The 20097-nt window shown below is 39.9% G+C and overlaps 2 protein-coding genes and 1 long non-coding RNA gene across 4 annotated transcripts; 2 read left to right on the top strand and 1 right to left on the bottom strand.

Moving 5' to 3' along the window:
- Window positions 1-287: 287 nt before the first annotated feature.
- Window positions 288-5233, bottom strand: rhd (Rh blood group, D antigen). Its single transcript, XM_058090553.2, has 10 exons — window positions 5062-5233; window positions 2997-3183; window positions 2745-2895; window positions 2522-2669; window positions 2029-2201; window positions 1807-1944; window positions 1603-1730; window positions 1455-1534; window positions 1273-1346; window positions 288-643 (listed from the first exon to the last, which is right to left on the bottom strand). Exons 1-10 carry the CDS (start codon window positions 5081-5083, stop codon window positions 617-619), a joined length of 1128 nt encoding a protein of 375 aa, XP_057946536.2. The 5' UTR covers window positions 5084-5233; the 3' UTR covers window positions 288-616.
- Window positions 1167-3188, top strand: LOC144901724 (uncharacterized). The gene is made up of 3 exons (XR_013629793.1): window positions 1167-1547; window positions 1635-1737; window positions 2598-3188. It is a non-coding gene; the product is annotated as an uncharacterized LOC144901724 (long non-coding RNA).
- Window positions 4577-16480, top strand: maco1b (macoilin 1b). Of its 2 annotated transcripts, none has more exons than XM_058090550.2 (11): window positions 4577-5022; window positions 6615-6756; window positions 7097-7223; window positions 8150-8273; window positions 9418-9596; window positions 9841-10393; window positions 10733-10891; window positions 11071-11253; window positions 11358-11478; window positions 12785-12959; window positions 14411-16480. In XM_058090550.2, the coding sequence occupies exons 1-11, from the start codon at window positions 4943-4945 to the stop codon at window positions 14611-14613; spliced, it is 2046 nt and encodes a 681-aa protein (XP_057946533.2). In that variant the 5' UTR covers window positions 4577-4942; the 3' UTR covers window positions 14614-16480. The 2 variants fall into 2 exon arrangements, with proteins under 2 accessions (XP_057946533.2, XP_057946532.2); XM_058090549.2 differs by having other exon boundaries at window positions 9838-10393.
- Window positions 16481-20097: the final 3617 nt, after the last annotated feature.

The raw sequence follows: 20097 nt of genomic DNA, 5'->3' as shown, positions 1-20097 counted from the left end.
AACTTTTTAACATGCTCGTATGAAAGCTTTTGTGGCATGTGTTGGCTGTTGAGTTCTACATGGCGGACATGAATGTGTTTGTCTGGCATGCCAAACAGCTGCCCAAGATGCAAGACACTATACACGCAGGGTTCGCTGCTGGCTGCAATAGTACTACCCATGGGCGTTGAATTTTTGGCACATGACTTTTCATGTAAATAGGCCGATGCTGATCGATCGGAGCATCCCTAGTGTTTAGGGAAATAATCCTGTATGTCCAAACCTCTTGTGTGCATGCATACTCTCAAACCTGTCAGGTCAGTTAGAAGATATTTGGGCAAATGTATAATATAATTGAGGGAATTGCCATGCAATGACATAATGTGTCATAAAATATCTATCTCTGAAATAACATCAAGTGAGCTCAGAATTTTGTCATACAGATTTATTAAATTATCCGTCTTACATTTTGAATTGAGGTACACAATTTTCACAACTGCCTGATATAATTCTTATGTACATCCAATCCCTTTAATCACTCGACCATGGCATAATTAAACATTTTGAGCAGGAAACAAGTCTTGCATTCATCATTTTATAAACATGGGGTGCATGTATATCCAGCGTCAACTTCAGATTACAGGCGCACTGCAAGATGGTCAAACTGCAAAACAGAATTGTGTTTATTTGATTGGTTTAACAATGTTAACAATAACAATGTCACTGTAGCTTTGTCGATATGAATGTCACATATGTGAATGGAACATTGTTGGCACTTTTTGGGGAGTATTTTTCAAACTGCTTCATGGTTCCCATACATGTAGTAATGTCAGACTATTACACAAAGCTGCTGGCCAACCAAAAGCATGTGTCATATTTTTTGTATCATTGTAGCTGATCCTGTGTTAAATGTTAAGTTGTCTTGTGAACTTGAGCATCAGCTGTTCCTGTAGTTTTTTTACCTACTGATGTCCTCTGTTTATACAATGGCCCAATGACTGGAAAATGTGTTATTCATATAGTATGGGCATGTCACTAATGTTGACAAGCAGACCACACCGCTATAAACGGTTTCCAATAGCCTGACACAACACTTAGGTATCGCTCGCTTCCCTTAAATGTGCCTGAGGTAGAGTGGCATTCATCATTTGGTTCTACAATGTTCCCGTTCACAATGAAGCCGTGATCAGCTTGAAATGTGGTCAAGGGACATCAACCAACTTCTGTGCCTTTCTGTGAAACCTGCTTATCACACCTTAGCTCAGGGGCTACTTCCATCTTGTTTCAGCTTACCTTCCAGTAAGCTTGATCATCAAAACATTTTTTGTCCTGCGGAGGTCTCCAAATATCCCATTTAAGTATTAGCCCTTTGAACACACACAGGGAGAAGTCAGATTTACTTGGGAATTCTTATGATCCTTTAGTGGCTCTACACAATTGTACATTGCTGTGCTGCAAAATTGTGATTATTGTACCTGTTATGATCCCCATGATCAGGCTGATACTTATGGTGATGAGGAGAGCGCAGATATGATACACGGCAAACCGAGTTGCTCTGCAAATGAAAGGTGACTTAATTAAACAGTGTTCGGTCATATATGTGGGGAAAATGTCCATGCGTACATTGTGTGATCATCACAGTGTTTGATCTGCAGGAGGAGGTGAGCCAGCCATCCTAGTAGTCCAGGGAGTCCATGTGTGCTCAGAACACTACACGTGTCATGACAGTCAAAGGCAAAGAGCATGTGGTTCTGGATGGTAAGTAATTATGTTCAGTAATTTGTACAAACTATTAGATAACTTAAATGCTATTGCAGTGATCACCACCTTGAAATACCGGAATCCAATAGTTGACACAACAGCTGCAGTCAGTCCAATTGTCATGGCTTCCCAAGGGTGTTGAATCTCTGATATGGGAACCCCAACAGCAACACCACCAGATAGTAAGCATGACAGCAAATGGGCCTAATGGGAGAGTGAAAAGCAAAGCTTAAGTTCCACATAATAAGTACCAAAAAAAATTCATTCTTATTGATGGCCTCAACATACTGGGTTAACCTTTCCCATGGGACTGGAGAGCACAGACATAGCAACAGATGCTACAGCACTGACAGCCAAGGCCAAGTAGGTGCTGCACACTGCTCTCAGCCTTCTCCCGGGAAAATGAATGTCCACGAGGATAGAGTTGAAACTGGGCCAAAACATCCAGAGAAACACAGTCCCTACAGAACCATGACAGGGATGTCGTTAGCTTGTCACACAGACTGTGAAAATGTTCCAAAGATGCCTCTCATCTGTTGAATAAGACCATTTATAGTTGTTTACATAGATACATGCACTTTAATGGAACTTATGCATTTTGCACTGTAACAATTGGAGGAGTAGGCTACCTTTAACTGATCGAAGACCACTTGAGACATGGGGTTGATCTTAAAGCACCATCCATCCACTTCTTATACAACGTTTGCTATTCAGGGTCAGCCACCCTGATCAGCTATGTGAACCACTACACTGTCAGTGCTTCTCATGAAGCAATACCCACCCAACATGGAGAACAATCCTGTTTTGCGGCTGAGTTTCTCCTTCTCATATCCCTGGTTTGATTCTTTCCGATACAGGACCCACGTCAGTACAAGCCCAAAGAAAGCTCCAAAGATGTGAAGCAGCATGATGATGTTCAAAGGCCGTACCTGTAATCACGAAACAACGCAAGATGGTTTACTGGGGTGTCCTTTCTGATTGGGAAATAAAAGATCATACCTTACCTTTAGCAGAGTCTGGAGGAGCCATCCATTCAGGACAAATCCAAATACCTCCAGTAGGGCCACAAGGACAAGGTGGACAGGATTGGTTTTGCCTTGCACCGCTCCAATAGAAATGAGAGCCGAGGCTGTGCACATCTCGGCAATCACCAAGCTTTGTGAAACAATCTTTGTGTCAACATGTATAGATCTAGAATATACTGTGCATATACTATACATTGTAACGCTAATTGTAGTTAAAATGTGATACCGTACCTTCTCATATCAACCCAGATCTTGCCTCTGTAATACCAGGACTCAATACCATTGAGTAGGAGTGCCCATTGGGTGGCTATGACTGCTACAAGAAGGTTGAATCCTGATCCACTGAAACCATACCGCACTAAAAAAGTGCTCAAGAAGCCAAACCCCAGAAAGACCACTACATTCAAATCCTGGAACACTGCAAAGGAGGATGGATACAGTTTTTGAAAATGTTTGATGAGTTGCCTCTCTGTTTTTTTATTAAGACTGTAAAGAAAGGGGTTTACGGTTTAGAATTTGATGCTCTTTTATAACGTCATTACGACCTAGAGAACAGCAGTACAATCCCAACAACATACTGTATGTATCTCCAACTCAAACATGTCTCTGGCCCGTTCATCCTGGTAACTACACTTCCTCATTCTCATTACAAAAAACGCGAGATGCATTCAGGGACACTCAGAACTTCACAAAAGCAGCTTTATAATGCGCTAGCGCGTGTGTGTGTGTTTATAGATAACAGGGAAAGAAAAACATGGAAGCACATATCACTTTGTAACTCCTATTTCGGATGTGCAATTTGCTACATTTAAGTGTGCTTGAAAATACACTGAATTAGTACTTTTATCTCGTATTACGTGATGTATTTGAACGCAATCCCTCATTGCTCACAATAACACAATTTAAAGTGTGACTCAAATGTTCTGCTACTATTAAAGAGGCAAGGGTTCGACAAATTGATTTTTAAACTTGTGTGTGACATATGTCAGACATATTTCATACTGGATGCCAACCCAACTCTGCAGCTTCGTATCAAGAGATTTCAATATTTATATATTGGTAATAACTATAAAAAATTTACATTTTCCTGTGAATGTCAGTTTCGAAAATTGTATTAATACAGGATTATAGTTATTTGTTACTCACACTTGCAATGACTTACTTACCAGGATAAAGGTTGCTGAATGTAATCCCAATTACATTGTTTTCTATCTCAACATAAAAATAATATATTACAATAAAGCCTGTCTGCAAGAGAAGCAGCAAAGGAGCCAAACGAGAGCGTAGACTTGGGGCGTATTGCGGAGCCATAGTAGATTATTTAGTCCCAACAGACGCATGTTTCACTCTGGTGATATGAAATGGGGCACAACCCACTGAGCAGCTCTTTATTATCATCTGCTACAAGAGGAGAGAAAACTTGGGGACAGATATGTTTTGTGCACCCTGTGTTACAGACTGGCGACCAATCCAGGGTGCAAAAATGACCCTAATGAGTATAATGACTATGAACTTAAAGCAACATCAACAGCAGCTTTTCACAAATGCACTGCATACAAAAATATGATTTTAACTATGACAAGTTTATTGCAGCCATTTTATCCACTTGAAATACCAATGAGCGTGTGTGGATCAGTAAATAAACACAGACTGCAAAACATTTTTTTTCAAGTGACAATATATGTTTTGTAGTTTTACAGCACAAGAATAATAACTAAACAAACCCCGCCTCCAAGAGCAACTGATTGGTCAGCGAGCAATGCCCGATTTGTCCACAAACAATGTGATTGGCTTCCCGGTGAGACGTTACACAGGCAACTGCTCCAGAGTCATGGTAGAGGGGAAGTGATCGAGCGGTCGCCTCGTAACATTAATGGCTCGCTTCGGTATCCGTCAACGAGAAAGGCCTCGACGAATGGATTGATTGGATATTCCCAACGTCTGGCAACAAGACACACGTAAAATACAGCGCGGCTTGCTCCCAGTGAGCCTGCGCTGAGAGCAAAAGAGGAGGTTCCCGAATAGAGCCCTTTATTTATTATTTCATTGTTTCCAGTCGGGAAAATAATTACAGCGACACATCCTACAGCACTTCATTTATTGACGTTGTCCGTATACACCAGAAAACTGGATAAGATTACAGTGCTTAGCCGAAGGCCAAAGCCAAGAGGAGGAGGATGAAGCGGCGCATTGCGGACTGCAGCAAACTCCGACGGCCGGTAAAACGGAACCGAATCACCGAGGGTATATACGGCAGGTAATGTATTATGGAGGTTGACGGGGATATCTTACTCACGACAGCAAATGGAACTCTCCATTTCGAACCCCAACGACTCTATAGCTGCAAAACAAGCACGTATCAAAAACGTTTATATTCATACAATCACACTGCTAGCGCTATCTAGCTTGTTAACACGGCTAACTAGCTGCTACTGGTAGCTCGGCGTATGGTACAAGTCTGTTTTTGTTGCACGTTAGCAACTAGCAATAGAGCTAGCTTACAGCGCTAGGCCACACAACAGTGATTTCAACATTGAACATTTGAACAATACCACAAATTATTTTGCACACATTATTAGGTAGTTGTGTATGCACTGTAGTACACCTTTGGCCATTACTTGATGAGCAGTGACAATGTATACTGTTAGCCTAGGCCCGTTGTCATCTACCAAGGATATATTATCCGCTTTGCTAAAGCATTTTATGGTAACTACAATCAACAGTTGTACACTTAATGTCAACTGACTAATAAAGGTTTCTTTATCCATTATGACAGTGAACATAACTACGATTCAAAATAAGTTTGTATGTTGTGCTCATAGTGGACAGTTGAGTTAAAACAACCCCGTGATTGGTTGCTCACTCCAGCCACACCTGACAGGTCTAACCCTGAGCCAAATGCTAAAGGGCAATAGCTATACACGTGGAATTATATCGTAGAGATGTAGGGCCGCCCTTGAATTACTGATAAGATGCACAGCCATAATACGCTCATTCTTTGTAGATCAAACAACTCCTGGGTTTTAAACTCAGGGTTTTCACACTTGTCATTTTTGGTCCTGTTAAAATGAACTAGAGTCCGTTTGCTCTATTAGTACAGTTTGTTTGGCAACACAGTCCAGGACTGAGACCACCTGAGAGAGCGTCTCAGTCTGTTTTTCAATGGAATCTAGTCTGAACGCACCAATATTCCAAAACACCAGACATGATGTCCTCAAATGCAACTTTAACCAAGCAATACATTGCAACACCCAACAAAAAGCTGAGTGATGAAACAGAAAAATATTCCAGGTAAATGTATTCTGAGGAGCATGACTACAGCAGTTAAACATACCAATCTTGTAAAGTGGTTGTGGTGCTCAACACAGTTTGGTAAAGTTGCCGGAAACGCATTTTCCCTGCAGCGCATCTCTGGGAACATATGTATATATCGTTTACTGTATATGCTCTTTGTTGCATCTCAGCCGGTAAAAATCTGCAATACAAAGTCCTATGATCGCATGTGACCTGGAAGAGGTCATATTGTTTAAGATGCGTGAGGTCATAGGACAATATACACGTCACATACTTCGTTCAGTTGAGGTGCCTTTACGCATATGATGAACTGAAAGCATTGTTTGGTCCGTTGGCAAAAAGAACAAGCGTGACCGCAAACCAGACCGCACTAAAGCAGCAGACGCCGTCATCATCATCATATTTGTCCAAATGAAGGTACCTTTACTTGTGCCAGGCATTAAAATGAACAACAAACTGAAGAAACAAGGGTGATCCAGCATACTTTGGGTGTTTTTTGGGTATTTTTGTTTAGTGTTTATTTTAATTACAAAGTATGTTGTCCCATTTTTGCAGTACTTTCCTGTACCTGAAATTCCTGGTGGTGTGGGCGTTGGTGCTGCTGGCTGACTTTGTGTTGGAGTTCAGGTTTGAGTACCTCTGGCCATTCTGGCTCTTCCTCCGGAGTGTGTACGACTCCTTTAGATACCAGGGGCTGGTGAGTGCATACCTATTAAACCTTTTTGCAAAGCTTGGCCTGGTAGATTGTAAACTAGGTTTCAAAAAGGTCTGAAGCATAACTATGTGATGTCAACAAACTGGTTTCAGTCCTTTCATGGCTGTTGTGCCTGCTTACTGTAGTGTTCCTCTTGTGACACAGACAGCCAGTAGCTTTAACAGGCGTTAAGTTAGTATGCACACAGCATGCATAGAAATTACTTGTAATCTCCCAGTAATGTAGAAAATATCAAAATAAAGTGACCATCATTCTGGAAAGCAGGAAAAAAAAAATCAACCAGTGTGCCTTTTAAACTTATAACCGCCTTTTCTCTCAACAGGCTTTCTCAGTATTCTTTGTGTTTGTGGCGCTTACTTCGGACTTCATTTGCCTCCTCTTCATCCCAGTACAATGGCTGTTTTTTGCTGCCAGTACTTATGTATGGGTGCAGTATGTCTGGCATACAGGTAATGCACATTCCCCTCTTTCAAGGTGCTCTTATGTTGTGCATACTGTGAATGACAAATGTGTATACACTCCTGATCAAAATTTTAAGACAAGTTGAAAAATTGCAAGAATTTACATTTTGTACTTGGATCTTAAAGATCCTAAGTAGAGCTTTAAAATGCCAAAAGTATTGGGAGTCACACAAGAAAGCAACCATTAATCTGAAATGGGCTGTTCAAGACCATAGTTTAAAAAACCTGAAATCCCGCTAAAATTGAAATACAATTTTGAAAAAAAGGACTCAGTAATGAGGAGCCGCACCATTCTCTTTCATCACCTCAAAAATTGGTTTGGACATGCTTGATGTCGTTCTCCAGGTGGTGATGATGGCTTTATGGAGGGCATCCATTGTCTGCTACTAACTGCCATTTTTGTAAACATCCCTTACCATTCACCCTCAAATGTTTTCAATTGGATTTAGGTCAGTGGAACACACAGGAAGGTCCAAAAGAGTGATGTTATTCCTCTGGAAGAAGGCATTGTGAACTGGAAGATTGTCCTGTTGAAAAACATTTTCCATTTTTAAGCTCTATTTTGAATCTCGTTAAGATCCAACAGTAAAAATGTAAATTTTAGCAATTTTTCAACTGGTCTTAAAATTTCACGTAGAGCTCATTCTGATGGAAAACCTGTAGTACTTGTCAAGGGAGGGACTTGGTCCTTGGTGCCTTTTATTGTCTGTTAATTCGTGCATGCTTGAAAGTGAGGAAGGGAATTAATTACTGTATGTGCCACAATCAAGTTTAATTACCCTCCCGTTATTGAAAATGAAATGTTTGGTCTCTTTCTTGTCAGATTGTCTTAACTCTAAAAACTTGTACACTATGTCAAGTGAACCTAATTTCAATTATATCCTATTTTAATGCTTACTCTTCTTCTTCTTCAGAGAGAGGAGTCTGTCTGCCCACAGTGTCACTATGGATACTCTTCGTGTACATAGAGGCAGCCATCAGATTCAAAGATCTGAAGAACTTTCATGTAGACTTGTGTCGCCCCTTTGCTGCACACTGGTGAGCTACTGCTCTATCATAACTGGCTTTTTGGCTTTGCATGACCTTAGTGGAGTCCAAGGTTGGTTGTTTTCTAATGTGGATGTGCGTACAACGTTGAGCAATGTCTTTAGGGTCAAATTTGTTACTTGACCCTGACAATCACTTTAGTTTTCCTAAGTGCACATACAGGGGACCATTATTTCTTCCCTTGCTGATTTTGTTCGTGTACCCCATTACAAAGACATGAATGTCCCATCACTTTTTATCATTGGTTTATTTTAAACATGTTTAATACTTAGTAATACTGAGTACATTTTGAGTAAATTTTCTAAATGTGCATCGCTTTTCACGCACTTACAATATTTTCATTTAATAATGCTATGTTAGAGTATTTTATAATTTACGATGTTTTAGTCTGCAAGGCATACGGTCAATAGCTATTCGTTAACACTGCAACATATTTAACACTGACATTTAAGACTTATTAGGTTATGATATTCATTCAATATGTCGAAATGTGCTTCAGTAGTTTTACTTACACGTACACATTAGTTTGATAGCTGCAAAGCCAGGTGGAATACACACTAAAGCCACACACTACAGGATGCAGAACTCTGCAAGGGTTGATGGTGCGAGCTATGCGGCAACAGTTAAGTTGCCCGACTTTTGGCAACACACCCCATGATCCTCATGACCCAGTTCCGACTATCAGTGAAAAATCTGTGGGTTTTTTTTCATACGGCGGTATACCTTGAAACCGCTAACCGACCCATTGGTACTGTTTCATTCAATGTGTTTGCAGTATATTTTCATTCGGTTAGAGCTACAAATCACTGCAGTGCATCATGTCCCTTGAAACGACAGCACCCTCTCTGGTTCCCCTTTCTGAAGACTGATCCATATACAGTATTTGAGCCTATTGACAATGTAAAGTCATTCTACCCTGGAAAAAGAACAGGTCCAATAAATCATTAAGGGCCTCAAAGTCATTTACACCCATGATGAGTGTTGGTAAAGTTCTCACAGTAACCATAGCGTATAGTTTATGCCTCTGGACTTTTAAGCTGTAGTTTTTCTTTTGGACTTTCTAACCATGTCTCCTTTCATTAAAACAACTCACTTTTAAAAATAGTTCTTAATGACTGTCTTTGTGTTTTTGTAGTATTGGCTATCCAGTGGTGACACTGGGCTTTGGCTTTAAGAGCTATGTAAGCTACAAGATGCGCCTCCGGAAACAGAAGGAGGTACAGAAGGAGAATGAGTTTTACATGCAGCTCCTGCAGCAGGCTCTGCCTCCAGAGCAACAGATGCTACAAAGGCAGGAACGAGAAGCAGAAGAAGGTAAGATTGAAGCATGTGTGAGATGTAATTGTCGATTCTCAATCGCAAATCTGAGTGCTGTTGTCCAATTTAAAATCTCTTGTAATATACCTGTAGCTTGCAATGTTTTTTTTTTGTTTGTTGATTCCATTCCTTGTGTCCATTTCATTCATATCTTAACAGTTGTAATTACAGAAACAAGTAAAGTTTGTGTTTAATATTTCAAGAGATATGCATCTTAATAATCTTTGTATTCTTACAGCAGCAGCTAAAGGAATATCTGAAATGGACACACCTCCAGTGTCACAGAACGGCGCCCCTGCCAATAAAAAGACCTCAGCGCCTCTGCCAGAGTTAGAGTATAGAGAAAAAGGGAAAGAGGGGAAGGGTGGTGGGGAGGCTAAAAAGCAGCACAACAGCAACACCATCCTGCCATCATCAGTGGACTCTAAACTCCAAGAGATGGAGTACATGGAGAACCATATGAACAGCAAAAGACTGACCACAGAACTGGGCAGCACAGAAAACCTGTTGCTTAAAGAGGACAACAATTCCTCTTGCTCGTCCTCTTCTTCCTCTTCCTCCTCCTCAAAAAATTACAAAAACAGCAATGCCACAGCGCTCAACTCCTCGCCCCGTGGCCACAGTGCGACAAATGGCAGTGTGCCGTCTTCTGCGCCTTCCTCTTCTTCCACAGGGAAGAACGAGAAGAAGCACAAGTTATCAGTGGGGAAGGGGACGTCAGGTGGCTCCAACAGGGACCCCACAGACAACTGTATCCCCAACAACCAGCTTAGCAAGCCAGAAGCACTTGTTAGGTAAGTGTTCACCCGCAACACTTTTCACAGTGTGTGGGTGTTATTCCAGATACATTGTGTGTGTGAAGTTTCTTTAATTGTGACTTTTACCACTCTGTCCAGTCCAATATCAAATCTTTGATATGTACATATATTGCCCATAATTTTGAACAAAACATATTATTACCCAACATGATTATTTGAGTTCTCTTGTTGCTGCTTTTTCATTAAACATAAGTTGATAAGATGTAAAGTAACTTAGGGGGTTCCCTTGCTGCTGTGGATTGTGCATGTGTGACAATTTTGGCATGTGCGCACGTCTTAATGTCGCTCCTCTCTTCATGCTCCTATCTGGGACAGATTGGAGCAGGACGTGAAGAAGCTGAAGGCGGACCTGCAGGCGAGCCGGCAGGTCGAACAGGACCTTCGCAGCCAGATTGGCTCACTGGGCAGTGCTGAGCGCTCAATACGTACTGAGCTGGGCCAATTGCGCCAAGAGAATGAGCTTCTGCAGAACAAGTGAGTGGTTTAAGTAATTCAGCAGGTCCCAGCAAGGTTAGACTTGTGAAGCTTTTGGTTTAGGATCATTAGCGGAAAGTGTATAAATAAACACGAGAGGAAAGAGCAGAAAATCATCACATTGACACTTTCTTCTATATTTCCCTCATTAATAACACGTACTGTATATGCACCCTCAGGCTTCATAATGCTGTGCAGGCAAAGCAAAAGGACAAGCAGGCTGTGGGACAACTGGAGAAGAGGCTCAAAGCTGAGCAGGAAGCTCGAGCCACTGCAGAGAAACAGCTCACAGATGAAAAGAAGCGCAAAAAGCTTGAGGAGGCAACAGCAGCCAGGGCAGTAGCACTAGCTGCTGCTTCCAGGTAGCTCAACGTCTGCATTTATTTGGTTCTGGGAACTGCTATTCATTAGGTGCTATTCATTATCAGATGCGTATATAAAAATGAGGTGTCTGTCTGTCTTTCAGAGGGGAGTGCACAGACACGCTGCGAAGGCGGATAACAGAATTAGAATCAGAGTGCAAGAAACTAACCCTGGACAACAAGTTAAAGGAGGACCAGATTAGGGAGCTCGACTTGAAAGTCCAGGTAATAAAAATTTGTGGTTGTTTGTGTTGATTGTCAGAATGCACAATCAGGAGAGATGTTTTTGCCTTTCTAGATTTTTTTTCTTTTTGTGTGGAGTTTGCTCATAAGAGTTTCTTCCCACAGTCTAAAAACATGTCAGGTTAATTTGGAAACTCTAAATTGTTTTCTATATTTGATTGGCTGGTGATCAGTCCGGAGTGTACCCTGCCTTTATAGGGTCGTGCCCTGAATAACGATTGACCAAATTTGCAGTCATGGAAATTGAGTGTCGGTTAAGTTATCCTGGAAAAGAATTCCTCCACCCCTTGCCTTGTGAGTGAATGTGAAAGGGTTAGAGGTTATGCGCATGCATGCCTGTCACTTTACCCGGCGTAGCGTCCCATGTGACGATGTTGCTAGATTTTGCATCCTTTTAGACCCAAAGGTAGCAGGTGTTTCACTCATTTATTCACAGGCTCATCTATGTACTTTGTTGAGTGACTAAAACTCCTGTTCGTGTGTCACAGTAAATGTGTTCCCTATGGGTCTTTACGGATGGGCGGACAGGATATGAAGTCGGATGTTAAGGCCTGCAGCCTGTGTGAATATGTTATTATTGTGCCTGTTGAGATCATTTGAACCAGCAAATAATGCCTCTTCTGGTGCTTGTGTCACTGAACAAGTACTGACACATGGTGGCCAATGAAGAATACTACATTCATAATTAGAATGTTTCTTCAGACTTGTATTTGTATTATAGTTTGTTTGGTTAGATCATTTAGTCATGCATATGCTTGAAAATGCTTACTTTAGGTCAAGAATGTAGGTACATTTTGCTTAAATATGCATTTTTTTTTACTAGTAGACCATATTCAACCACAAAGTGGCTATCATTTATTAAGTTTTGAAAAACTGCAATGAAGTGAGGTCTGGATGCTTCATAATGTAGCGAGGGACAACTGTAGTAGCTACCACATGAACCTGTGCCAACACATTTTGTGCAATACTGATCAAGTGAAGACAATCTATAAAGAACTGTAATAGACACCAGAATGACGTGTGTGTATCTTCTATAATCTTGTCCTTCATTAATTTTTATTAGTCCTTGAAACAGCATATTCATATTGTACTTCAGTGGTGCACATAGTTGTATCACTTAAGATGATAGATGACATTTATTTATTTAAATTTTGAATAGAAACCCAATGCACTATCCCAAGTTACAAAACAATTTGGCATTGCGAACCAACATTGCCACCGTGCTACGTAAAACCTGCATGAAAAGATTATCCTCCTAACTCTGACTGAACATCTTCTCACTTTTTAGGAGCTTCATAAATACAAGGAGAATGAAAAAGACACAGAAGTGCTGATGTCAGCTCTGTCAGCCATGCAGGACAAGACCCAGCACTTGGAAAACAGCCTCAGTGCAGAGACCAGGATCAAACTGGACCTCTTCTCTGCACTGGGGGATGCCAAGAGACAGCTCGAGATTGCGCAAGGTCTGTATCTTCATCAAAATGTTTGAATTGTGTTTAGGCTTGGTTCCCCAGTTTAGGGGACATAAATGTTAAGGCCCTTTGTTTTACATATCTTGTATTAAATGTTGCAATAGTAGAAATTTTTACACTTTCACTAAGGGTGTCCTGATCCTATATTAATATAGGATATCAGGCCGATATCAGAAAAGGAACGAGTATGGGGTTATATTGGCCTCCAGCTAGAATTTCTGATGTTGGCACTCCAATACAAGTTGTCCATTCCAGACTCTGCCCCAGCACGTCTATCCATCAGCAGCCGGATAGAGCCCACATGATCACAACCACAGTATATAAACATGTTAACATAATACCAAGGAGTAGGAGTGATGTCGGCCGTGTGTCGGCCAGGTGCATCATACTCCCACAGCATGACATGTCATTAGCTATAACTGGTTTCAACTTTTTAATTTAGCACCTCTAGCTGTATTATGCCTAGCCTCAAGGGGTGTCACAAGATGAGACACGGGATAGGGTTTACAAGAACGAGGTGAGACAAGATTTTTACATTTTTAAAATTTTAAAGAAAAAAAATAAAACACATGACAATATATTGCAATGCACAAATTAAATTTAAACTGTGTTACCTTGCATTGTAACTCAGGAGGCTGCAATCTGGGTGTATGCTATCGGCTCCGCTACCACCCACTGCCTGAGGCCTTGTCCAAATAGGAACTTTATTTTATTTGTGTATGTGTGTCATTTTGGGAGTATACGACAGAAAAAGATGTTGTTTATAAACATAAACAATGAGCCGACATTTTGAGATTTTCCCACTCTGGAAGTTTTCCAAAACAATATTTTTTCAGGGTACTCAGAATGCCTCTTCCTTGTGGATGAGAGACTGAAACAATAAAATTACTTTGCGGTATTGACCTCAAAATGTTTCTGTGCGCGTAGCGCTGAGAAGAGGGCTCACTCCGTTCGTGCCGTTGTTCAATTGAACAAATGTGCCAATGCACTGTTTGGAGGAAAACAGACACATATATGCGGCAACACTTTGAAGCCGGTAAAATTATTGAATTCATTTTCTTTTTTTTGGGTGATTAATGAATGTATGTATTATCCTCTCAGGCCTCGTACACGCAAAAATGTTTTTCCCACTTAAAAAAAAAAAGTGATATATTGTGAGACTCCTACTAGCCGCCACGCCAATGTGGCTTTAACTATACCCTGGATCAGTATCAGACTTATTTGGGACATCCCTAATCGGCGCAAGAATTTGAGGCTATATATGGTAGGTGATGGATACAAGCGTGGCATCCTAGAAGAAATGAGAAAAAGGGCCCCACTGAATTGGGACAGCCTTTATGTAGTGTTTATCTCAGCTGTGGAATGTATCCCCTGAATTGGGACACTGTAATAGTTTCAGCGCTGCCTTGTTTATGGACTCACTTGTTGGTATCTGTTCTCAGGTCAGATTCTTCAGAAAGACCAAGAAATAAAAGATCTGAAGCAGAAGATAGCCGAAGTAATGGCTGTCATGCCCAGCATCTCATACACAACCGACACCAGCAGCATGACCCCGGTGGCCCCCCACTACTCCTCTAAGTTCATGGACACCAACCCCTCTGGTCTGGACCCCAATGCCTCAGTTTACCAGCCCCTCAAAAAGTGACCGCTTGATGCTATCTCCCCTCCATTCGCCCTTCTTTTTTTTCTTCATTTTGTGGGGGGGGGGGGATCCCGGACCGTCTTCTTTCAATCTGCTCGGCATGTCTGCGGCTGAGAATCTTGGGTCTTTCTTTTTTCTCCTCGCCAGGTCAGAAGGATGTTGTATTGTGTGTAGTTAAAACAAAAGACAAAAAAATAATTAAACCAGACACATCAATTAGGAAGTCCCATTTTTTACCCCCTCCCCCATGAGTGTTTAGTAAAACCTCACAGATCCGGGGATGTATTGCTGTACATCAAGAGTGTTGCTCTCAGCTCTCATCACCATTGCAACCCCTGGCAACCAATAAGCTGCACTTTGGTCCTTGGGAGTAACTGCTTTATGATTTAGGAGTGGAGAAGAAAATTCCCCTTAAACCATGAAACAGACACCAAGCTTATACCCCACAGATTGTTTTTCTCCCAATGTAATAAGGAAACATTTGTACAATCAGAGGAATGTAGTGCAACATTAGCACAGACCCACTGAGTTGTATTTAATTTATTATTTTAATATACAATCAGACACCGAGTAAACCCTGCTCTCTGTTGCGTTCGGGGTTTTTAAGCTGTATGGCGTGATTTTGTCTAGTGATTTTTTTTTTTTTTTAAGATTCTGGTGTTCAACAAGCTGGATGTGATCAGAAAGCTTGACATAGGCAGAAGCAGGCCCATATAAATAAAATACAGGCAGACATTAAATTTTGAACTGGTACACAAAAAATATATATATATATATCGTATATAAATGTTTTCTGTGCTGTATTTTCAGAGTGAACTTTGAGTTAAAAAGAGTGCAGGATAAGTTGGTCAATATTTCGCATAGTATTTCGGCTGTTCTCATGATGAAGGACATATTGAGTTTAATAAGGAATCTAATTCAAATTGCCCTTTAGAATTGAAACTAATGCAAGAAGGATAATTTGGGGTTGGGGGGTCCCATTCAGGACCTTGTGTTGGATGTCAAACTCACTCTTGAGCACTTAAAGGTTTATTCCTTTGTCCTGAAATAATGATTTCAGTTCCAAAACAAAAAGTCCTGGTCATTCTGCTCGGTTTACGCAGACCGGTATCTGGTTCATCACACAGCTTAGCTGCTGTTGGAACTCCTCCTAAACTGTGTTTAGTTGCTGCCTATATTTCTTTTTCAATTTCCAATTGAAGCTTGCACTGCAGAAAACATATTTGAAAGGGAAAAACAAAAATGGACCATGCAATGTGAAATAAGAGAGCTCTGAGAATGCCAAATCTTTAACTGCATTTAATTGATCCTCCTCTTCAGTTTGTGTGCCAAGAATACAAATCTAGTTTTTTTTTCCAGTAGTGCATTGGAGAATGTACTGCAAATACATTGGCTGAATCACATTGAATATTTCTGTTGTGACCTGTTTGGACTTTGTGAGTAGTTGTCAGCAAAAAGGTCTTGGACATCTCATTTCTTCTCATGAATGTTACAGTATTTGCAACTGGGTTTCCAAGTAGTTTTCTTTCTGGGTTTATTTTCCTGCAGGAAGCAACTGGCTTGAGTCTGATAAGGTTTCACCATCATCTGAAATGGTCATTGTTGTGTGTGTGTGTGTGTGTGGTTTTCACCTTCTGTGTATGGAGAGGTTTTTTTTCTGCTTGATTGCTGTTATTGGCTCTTGAACCAAGTGTTGTGAAAATAACAGTCTAGCTGGTTGTTGGTCAACTGATTGTTGAAAGTATAGAAAAGTGTTTTGTTTTTTTTGTTTTCTATGCCCAGTCACGCTCTTCCCCTCCAGGTCTGACCTTGGCTGCGCTCTCGCTCTGTGAGGTTTACAAGGAATAAACTTTTTTTTTTTCTTGCAGAATGACCGTCTTTGATTATTGCTTTGAGTGGATAGCCAAAGTGATGCCATGCTAGCGGTTTGAAATTGACTAGCACCCTGAATTGATTAAATGTAATCAATGACTGTACTTAATTAGGCAATTGTGTAAAACAATGTTACAGCACATCATTTAAAAAAGACTGTATTACAATATTTTACATTTACTGTATAGCTACACCCAAAAAGATGGCCCAAATGTTGAGTTGCAGTACATTTTTATTTGGAATGGGTACAGTATTGCTGGCTGGGAATGAATTTAAGAAGCTACATTGATTAGGTACATTGATCTTATTGCTCAAATGTAGGAATTTTGGACTACTCAAAAGGATCCTGCAGGCAGGTTGTAACAATCTGGAGCCTTCTAATCTAGAACTGGAATTTTGGACATGACCGACAAGGAAGCTTTTGTCAAAATGTAAAAACAATTAAATTACTATTGATACATTTTTATTATTTTGCCATTCATAATTTAACTTTGAGCTGCACGGTGAATGAGTGGGTTTTCTCCAGGTACTCCAGTTCCAAAAACATGCTAGTTTATTTGGTGACTCCAAATTGTCCATAGGTATGAATGTGAGTGTGAATGGTTGTTTGTCTATATGTGCCCTGTAATTGGCTGGCAACCAGTCCAGGGTGTACCCCACCTCTCGCCCGAAGACAGCTGGGATAGGCTCCAGCATACCCCTGCAATCCTAATGCAAAGTACAGTTGTGTACAGTGCATAGCTGTGGAAATCTATATTTTAGGGTGCAGTAACATGCCACAACCACTAGAAGGCACTCCATGCAAAAGTTCACATCCACACAGACCTGAAGTCTACAGTGATTTTGAAGTACAACATGCAATTTTTTTTTTTTTGGGGGGGGGTGGATCCCAGATTCCCAGATTCCCAAGTGCCAGTTGGCATGTATTCTCTTTACTGCTGATGCACACGTTAATTACACATACTGTGGTGTCCAAATTGCACCCTGGGGGCCTTTTTTATTGGCCTGTGTAGAAATAAAACCCCAAATTGGGAAAATTACTCAAAAATGGAGGGAAATTACACAACAAAATAGCAGCGGGGGTCACTATACACAGAATGCTAACTACAATCATGTTCTCATAAAAGGACTGCAACAATCACACGGCAAACTTGGCACACTAGTTAACATACAGGAAGCCAAAAATATACAACAATTAATATATTAATACAGATCATCAAACAAATGTAAATATTAGATGTAATATTAACAATACAGCTGAACCAAAACAGTTTTCAATAAATTAAACTTATTAAGAGAGAAGAAAAAACTTGGCCTTGTGTGAAAAAAGTCAACTTACAGTAATAACGGGTTGGGTTATCCTTAGCAGAAACAACAACTACCGAATTTTGTCTGACTCATTTTTACCAGCATGAACCGCCTTTTTAGGGTCATGCCACAGCATCTCAATAGGATTCAGGTCAGGACTTGACTAGGCCACTCCAAAATCTTCATTTTGTTTTTCTTCGTCCATTCAGAGGTGGACTTGTTGTTGCAGAACCCAAGTTGGTTTCAGCTCGAGGTCACAAACAGATCTCCTTCAGGAATTTTCTTGGTGAACAGCAGAATTCATGGTTCCTTACCACGGCAAGTCTTCCAGATCCTGAAACGGCAAAACAACTCTTGACCTTAACTGAGTCAAGTGAGGCTTTTGGTTCTTTGCATGATGTTGTGGGGTCTTTTGTGACCTCTTGGGGTCATCGCTGCACTTTTAGGGTAATTATTGGGAAGGATCACCATTCTTCCATGTTTTCACCATTTGCGGATAATGGCTCTCACTGTGGTTTGCAAATTGTGAGTCCCAAAGCTTTAAAAAGGCTTTATAACCTTTTCCTGACTGATTAATCTCAATTAATCACACTTAAGTTGTGTTTTTACAGGGAGCACAATCACTTTTTTCACACAGGGCCATGTAGGTTTGGATTTTCTCCCCTTAATAATAATATTTATTATGCATTTTGTGTATAGTTGTGTTGTCATTGACAAATTAAATTTGTTTGATCTGAAATATTTAAGTGTGACAAACATGCAAACAAGTAAGAAATCAGGAAGAGACTTTTATACAATATACACTGTGTGTGTATATATATATATATATATATATATATATCACCATTTTTAGCCTTTCTACAAAATTATATACAAAGATCAAATTTAAATTAAGATATAACCACATGAAAAAGGAGCCCACAGGTGCCACACATTCCGATTTTACTGATTACTCACCTGATGAATGTTGATGTGATAAGGACCCAGTTTCAATGCCTGAAAGAAACATTTACTCAGCACTTTGTCACATTGCAGGTTTTGCCAAATAGTCTTGATAAACCGGTACAGCGAAGGAGCAAATCAGGGTAAATCTCCTCAGTAATTTGTAGTACATTCACAGCTACTTACACTAAGCATTTAGTATTGCACTGTTTGAATAAGTAGTACTTATGATGCATCTCAAAGCTGCATCATAACGTTCCATTTTTAAGGAGTTATTCATTCATATTTTATTGCTTCTTATTGTTACTGCATCAAATACACACTATTTCAACAGCATTGTAGTTGTACCCTCATGCTCATGTAGTAATGATTGTCTATAATTGTTTCTTCTGAATGAAGCCATTCTTGCACTTAGTCACTGCCACCAGAGCTTGAGAATAGAGATTGTGAGATTGTTATGTAACACTGTAAATCCCTGGGGACGTCTTAGCCTGTTGCACTTTTGTATCTGAGCTTGTCAGACTCTCTGAAATCCTGTCTTGCTAGATTTTTTTTTCAAAGCCAGAGTGATTCATTTACTGGCTTTGATTTACTATTTCAAAAGGTTTACTGATGAAGAAAATGTCATGTTTTCCAACCACCATTGAATCCACCCAATCTAAACCAATGTTTTTTTTAATATATATTTATTATCACTGTATATTTAAAACTGCACTAACCTTAATCATATTTAGTTTAATTTATCAGCACATTTAATTTATTATTCTAAAATGTACACAAATGATGCTGAATTTATTTGTACCAAGGCCCACATACTAAAAAATCTTTTGTAAAAACAAAATGAATATGACCATAAAACAAGTATGGTGTGTTCAATGACCACTGAACAAAGTGTGAGATCTCAGCGCTTCACAGAAAAATCCAAAGTATCAGTGAAACTTGAAGACGTAAACATTTAAAATGGTGTGCTGTATATTTTACTTGTATTAGCACATATTTATAGGTTAATGGTGACTCTGTGGAATAAACTGACTTTTTTGGGAGAAAAAAAATATGTGTGCAGGTTAAGACATAAGCTTTGTGCTATTTATACTTATTAATATCAACTGATTTTATATATTTTTTTATATGTTTTTTTAATATTTTTAATATTTTATATTTTAACTGATTTTTAAAAATATATTTTATATTTTAACTGATTTAAAAAAAAATATTTCATATTAAAAAATGAGTTTTTTGTTCAACTTGTTGTCTACGTACTATATGCCATGGGCCACACTTTGGACACCCTTGCATTAGCGTACAAGTACACTAAATGACTTCTATGCACGATCTAAAGCACCGCCCGCCGGGGATGCTAGCGTC

The sequence above is a fragment of the Doryrhamphus excisus genome, linkage group LG14, assembly GCF_037039965.1.
Source record: "Doryrhamphus excisus strain RoL-2023G ecotype Guam linkage group LG14, RoL_Dexc_Guam_v1.1, whole genome shotgun sequence".
NCBI classification, from domain to species: domain Eukaryota; kingdom Metazoa; phylum Chordata; class Actinopteri; order Syngnathiformes; family Syngnathidae; genus Doryrhamphus; species Doryrhamphus excisus.
This window is presented reverse-complemented; position numbering and strand designations above follow the sequence as displayed.